Source organism: Anoplolepis gracilipes, chromosome 14 (assembly GCF_047496725.1).
Source record: "Anoplolepis gracilipes chromosome 14, ASM4749672v1, whole genome shotgun sequence".
In the NCBI taxonomy this organism is placed as follows: Eukaryota; Metazoa; Arthropoda; class Insecta; order Hymenoptera; family Formicidae; genus Anoplolepis; species Anoplolepis gracilipes.
In genome coordinates, this window is record NC_132983.1 from 7,123,112 (window position 1) to 7,130,000 (window position 6,889).

At 31.3% G+C, this 6,889-nt stretch overlaps 1 protein-coding gene across 1 annotated transcript in view; it reads left to right on the top strand.

Annotated features, from left to right (window-relative positions):
• Positions 1-5,180: 5,180 nt before the first annotated feature.
• Golgin84 (golgin A5) overlaps positions 5,181-6,889 on the top strand; it is a 3,326-nt gene continuing 1,617 nt past the window's right edge. The window contains exons 1-4 of the mRNA XM_072905869.1: positions 5,181-5,350; positions 5,590-6,008; positions 6,208-6,667; positions 6,762-6,889. The exon at positions 6,762-6,889 is cut by the window's right edge and continues 77 nt beyond it. Coding sequence (XP_072761970.1) covers positions 5,202-5,350; positions 5,590-6,008; positions 6,208-6,667; positions 6,762-6,889 — 1,156 coding nt within the window. The 5' untranslated portion in view covers positions 5,181-5,201. The remainder of the gene's footprint in view (positions 5,351-5,589; positions 6,009-6,207; positions 6,668-6,761) is intronic.

Here is a 6,889-nt window from a genome sequence, read left to right on the forward strand (position 1 = left end):
CCCTGTATACTATACATACTATGTACTCCGGACTCTGTACGCTCTTCTCTGCACATGTGCTAACAGACAAGGACAGCCAGATCACTTGACTTTGTCTCTTTTTAATCGTCTGATACTCTTTTAGCTGGCTCCCGCAGCTCCATAAAGTTAGCCAAACTACTTTGATTTTTTTATAATTAAAATTAACTAATCGTTTGGAAATCGTTCGGAGATGATTAGAAGTCTAATTAAAACGTTTGGAGATTCATCGTTTTTTTTAAATTAAATAATTAAAATTTTGATGTAAAGTTAGCTAAACATTTTTATTTTCCAATCGAGTTAAACAAGAGTTTATTCGATGCAGAATCGTTAGGTGGTCACGAATAAATTCTTTACAACGTTTGGAGATCCATAGTTTATCCGAAAAATGAAAAAAATCATGTGCAGTAAAATTCAAAATTCTTTTAAGGCTGATTCACACTTTGGCAGAAAAGCAGGTAAATGTGAAGATGAGCGGTCCTCCTTACCGATTTTATTGAAAATTTTTTTAGTAATAGATTTTGGCTCGAAACGAATGACTCTGGCAGAAAAAATCGTCGTTCTGCCACGCGAAGCGAGATATAAATTTTTTAAGATGATCACTTTTGAGACTATAAAACCTGTCCACAGACTTCTATATAATAGAAGTCTGTGAACCTGTCATTCGGGCGACGTATAGTGACATTAAAGTTTTTACTCTTTGAATGACATGGACGTGCGCTGCGGTCACGCGCGCATGCGTTTAGTAACTTACACAAAATTTTAAATAAATCCTTTTTATGTTGCTATGCAAATTGCAAACCCATGTGGAATGATATATGCATTGCAAAATACATGCTTAGATGGGAGTACATAGGGAGAAGCCCCGTCTCCATAAAAAAATATAACAAAACTTGAAAGCGTAGAAACTACCAAGGTTGACAGTACCAGAGAGAAACCTGAGAGCGGCCATGCCGGCGTTTTTCGTAAAACGCTTTCTACATGTTGTGCAGCAGCGCCATTGCATCTACTTTTAGGAATTGGAAACACTTAGCTACATCCACTTTTCGATACTGTCGGTAAAACTTCTCATTTGGTTTATGTCTTTGCTACATCCACTTTTCGACAATGATGGTAAACTTATCGTTTGGTTCAAGTCCGTGCTATATCTATAAATTATAGATAAGAAATTTCATATATATGAATTAATTAATATATTTTATTAATTATTGCGTAATTGCGTGCAATATTTTTATATACTACGAATAACATGTTATATGTTATTATTGAAACATTTTTATGTAGCCATATAAACAATCGCGCGATGAACATAATTGCTTGTATACATATTTGTGCATGTATAAATAAAATCAAACATGACATAAATCGGATTATTTTTAATTAATATATAATCAAAATTTACTTGTTCTTAACGCGCTCTCGCTTTTCACGATACCGGGGACCTTCTTTTAGCTCTAATGCTTTTTAGCTATATAAATTAAAATGCTTGTCAAGTAAAAATTAAAACTTTTATTTTTTATTTTATTTTTTTTATATAATGAGAATAATTAATGAGAGTTTTACGATTATGACATCAAACACGATATAATTCGGACAATTTTTACTTAAATAAGTAAAAAATTATTTTTCTCAAATTAAAAAAATTATATATATGTATATATATATGTGTGTATGGGTGTGTGCGTGCGCGCGTGCGTGCGTTCGCGCGCGCGCGTGTGTGTGTGTGTATTTATACATGCACGAATATGTATACAAGCAATTATGTTCATCGCGCGATTGCTTATATGGCTACATAAAAATGTTTCAATAATAACATATAACATGTTATTCGTAGTATATAAAAATATTGCACGCAATTACGCAATAACTAATAAAATATATTAATTAATTTATATATATGAAATTTCTTATCTATAATTTATAGATATAGCACGGACTTGAACCAAACAATAAGTTTACCATCATTGTCGAAAAGTGGATGTAGCAAAGACATAAACCAAATGAGAAGTTTTACCGACAGTATCGAAAAGTGGATGTACTAAGTGTTTCCAATTCCTAAAAGTGGATGCAATAGCGCTGCTACACAACATGTAGAAAGCGTTTTACGAAAAACGCCGGCATGGTCGCTCTTAGGTTTCTCTCTGACAGTACTATGTGGAAGTTTCAATGTAAAATCTTAATTCAACTATGTCCGAACTTTTACACTATATTTATACCTTTTATTCATAATCTTACAAAATAAATACTGAATGCATCGATGCACGATTCATTGAGCTATTTGCCTAGCAGCGCTTCAGTCAAATAGCATTTGCTTAGGAAAATAGCATTAAAACTTTCACAGTACTATCAGCTTTGATAGTTTCTACGCTCTCAAGTTTTGTTAAATTTTTTTATAGAGACGGGGCGAAGCCCCGTCCCCCTATGCACTCCCATCTAAGCATGTATGTACATACTTTGCAATGCATATACAATTTTACATGGGTTTGCAACTTGCATAGCTACATTATTAAAAAGGATTTATTTAAAATTTTGTGTAAGTTCCCAGGTAGCACATGTTCGTTTTATAAACATTTTCTAAACGTATCCAATATTTTTTAACCGTCAAGCACCAATAAGAAACGTTTCAACAGAAACATTTTTAAAATCATGGTTTAAGAAACGTATTTTTTACGTTTCTATAAATAGAACAAAAATTAATTTTTTAATTCAAAATTATATATATTATTATTAAGACTGTACACATTATTAAGACTGTACTTATTAAGATGATTTCCAGATAGCACAGAAAATTAAAAGATGACGAAAAGATGTCTTTTTTTAAGTTATCTTTCTGATAAGGCTAAAAGATGTCTAAAAAAATATCTTTCTACCTACGAAAAAAGTCAATTTTTAAAATATGTGTCTTCTAAAAGTCATAATTAATTTTAGTCGACGAAAAAATGTCTTTTTGATCATCTTTTCAACAAGACAAAAAAGATCTATTTTATAATATACGTGTTCCTTTGTTTGCCGCTACGTGGCGTGTTCAGACTTAAATAACTCGTATTCAAATTTTCATAACATGTATATAAAGCCTAAAAGAACAGGTACTAAAACTATAATTTAAATTATGCCTTTTTTGTCAATTTGATTTCTGATGTAATCTCAACAAGAGATTCAGAACATGATGAAAATAGATGGAATATATCCAAATATGCATTATTTTATTGAATCTGTGAATAAACAAATTTTTCACAAATAAAGGAAAAAAACCGTATTTTGACAGCTTCTTAAACGTTTTTTTTTGTTAGAAAATGACGTTTCCCTTAACATTTTTTAAGTGGACATTTTAACCAATCAGAAACGTTTTCAAAAGCCGGTTCTAAAACGTTTCGTAGAAACATTTGTGAAACGTTTTTGAAACGAATATGTGCTACTTGGGTTACTAAAACGCATGAGCGCGTGACCGCAGCGCATGTCACTATACGTCGCCCGAATGACAGGTTTCATAGCCTCAAAAGCATAGACTTCTATACTATAACTAGACCGCTAACTTCCTTATATATTAGACCTAAAAAGTGACCCCGAAAAATATGTACAACATTAGTAGGATAGAGAAAAGGAGGGGATAGATATATAATATGGCTACTATAGAAAACTCGTGTGTGAGTGACATTGCTTTAAATTCAATCAATCAACGTGACCGTCATCCTAACGATGACGCATAAGTTCTGTACATACTTTTCGGTGTTATGTATTTTGCCGAAGTTAGCAGTCTAGTTATATATATAGAAGTCTGTGCTCAAAAGTGATTATCTTAAAAAATTTATATCTCGCTTCGCGTGGCAGAGCGACAATTTTTTCTGCCAGATTCGTTTGTTTCGAGCCAAAATCTATTATTAAAAAAATTTTCAATAAAATCGGTGAGGAGGACCGCTCATCTTTATATTTACCTGCTTTTCTGCCAAAGTGTGAATCAGCCTTAAAAGAATTTGGAATTTTACCGCACATGATTTTTTTCATTTTTCGGATAAACTATGGACCTCCAAACGTTGTAAAGAATTTATCATGACCACCTAACGATTCTGCATCGAATAAACTCTTGTTTAACTCGATTGGATGAAAAATAAAAATGTTTAGCTAACTTTACATCGAAATTTTAATTATTTAATTTAAAAAAAACGATGAATCTCCAAACGTTTTAATTAGACTTCCAATCATCTCCGAACGATTTCCAAACGATTAGTTAATTTTAATTATAAAAAAAATCAAAGTGGTTTGGCTAATTTTACGGAGGTGGCTCCCGTACACAGACTTCTATATATAACTAGACTGCTAACTTCGGCAAAATACCGAAAAGTATGTACAAAACTTATGTGTATGCGTCATCGTTAGTAGGATGACAGTCACGCTGATTAGTTGAATTTAAAGCAATGTCACTCACATACGAGTTTTCTATAGTAGCCATATTATATATCTATCCCCTCTTTTTCTCTATCCTACTAATGTTGTACATATTCTTCGGGGTCACTTTTAGGTCTAATATATAAGGAAGTTAGCGGTCTAGTTATAGTATAGAAGTCTGTGCTTTCGTACTCTATTCTATAACTAGTTTACATCGAGCACTTGACACGCGTACTAAGTACTATACTAGCCAATCATGGCCAGTCTTCTAAAGAATGGAATGGCTATGATTGGCCAGCAGTATTTAATACGCGTATCAAAGTATGTCGGTGTAAACAAGGCCTATGGCCGGTATTCATAGACCGGTATTTATAGTCCGATCTTATATTTAAGATTGTCTTAAGATCCTATTCAATCAATGAAGTAGCCGCATAGCATCATTTTATTGGTTGAATAGGATCTTAAGACGACCTTAAATATAAGATTATGAATACCGGCCTATCTTCTTTCTGTTAATGACGCGGTAAATATATTTGAAATAGATATGGCAGCATTTGATTGGTTCTGCCATTTTGCTTCAAATAAGTTCGTTAACCAATGAAAACTCCTAATTAGATCGTTCAGACTGTCGCTAGATTTCCTTTCTTTCTTAGTCCGTGAGTTCATGCTGTGATATATAGGATTCTAAATTCTAATTACGTTGTGTCATATGTCATATTGCAAAATAACAAGAATTGTGATTCAAACACTCGTAATACAATTTTATTTTCAAGTAGTTTTTTTTTATCTTCGTTATTGATATGGCTTGGTTGTCCGGTCTTGCTGATAAGGCAGAGAATTTACTGAATAAAATCGACAAGAACACCGCAGCTGTCTTAAATAAAAATAAATATGAGATGCCACATAATCACTTGTCAACAGAAGTAACATGGCTTTCTCCGGAACTTGGGTAATTGTGTTCATGTCAATTTCAGATTATTTCTGGTAAATATTTTTAGACTAGGAATCACTTCACAAATTCTGATAAAACTTTATATATTTTATATTGTTTACGCTAGAGAATAAATGTTTTCTATGAAAGCATTGTTCTTGTATAGTTTTCAACATATATAACTTTAACATAATGATATAGTTGTTTATACAAGAAAATATGAGAAATAAATAAAAATATAACTTTTATTTTTTTAGACAAAATGGAAGCACATCCAAAAAACCTTTATTGGAATCATCAAATCATATTTCTTATATTACTTCTACTTCAAATTTAACATCAGTGAATTTACTAAATGTATCAGCATCTAAAGAGGATGCACTATTTACATATTTGAATACTCCGGATCCAAGTCCGAAAAGGACAGCAGAGTCCTTTAATTTGCCGTCAACTACTTTATTAATAGTAGAACATTCTACTAATGATATTGATTCAGAATTATTAACTCATAGCAATCAAATTAGCCCAACTGATACTTCACTAGAAATTATTTCAAATGCTTTAGATGACAAAGATGCTGAAATAGATGCAGAAAGTGCAAATTTATATCAATCTAATGAAACACAGATTTTAAATTGTGAATATTTAACTAATCCAACAACAGATATGCAAAATGGTATATATTTTTACTTGTACATGTACATCATAATTTGTAATATGTAATTTTATACATATTTTTTTTATATTTACTAAACAGTAGATAAAAACAATGGAAATCTCGTTAATTCACTCATATGTGTCACTAATTAGATGACAAGGCATTTGGCTACCTTAAGAGAGCTATATATAATATATACATATTTTTTATATTACAGAACACAAAACAGAAGAACATTTAAATATTTTTTATCCTCAATTAAAATATAAAATAAAATCGAATAAGCCAAAAGCGGATATGTTAGGAAATTTCACTGATGATGCAGTAGAAAATAAAACTATGCAAAAATATATAAGGGAAATGGAAATAAATTTGGAGAAACAAAGTGAGCTACTAGGGAAACAAGAAACCGATCATCAGAAAGAGATCATAATTTTAAATGAAAAGTTAAAAGCTTTGGAAGTAGAAAAGTTACAACAGTCAAAGCAAATAATGGATTTGCAATTTGTTATTGATAGAAATAAACAAGAATTAAATTTAATTAGATCTGAACTGGAACAGCATAAGGCTAGAGCTTTAAAAACTTTACAAGAAAAGGAAAAACTGATAGCCGAATTAAAGAACAATGCACCGAGAGCTATGGATGAAGTCACCATCATGGAATTAAATCAATTAAAGTAACATTAATTAATATTTCACAAATTTATATTATCATTGGATAATCGTTCTGTAATACAGAATGTAATCTACTAATGTATTATTAAATCACAGGCAGGAACGTGACAGTGTCAGAGAAGAAAATCAACAAATGTGTCAACAATTGAAAACATTACGGGAAGAGCTAATAAATGCAGATCTAAACTTAGAAAAAATAAAACAAAAGTCAATGGAAACAAATC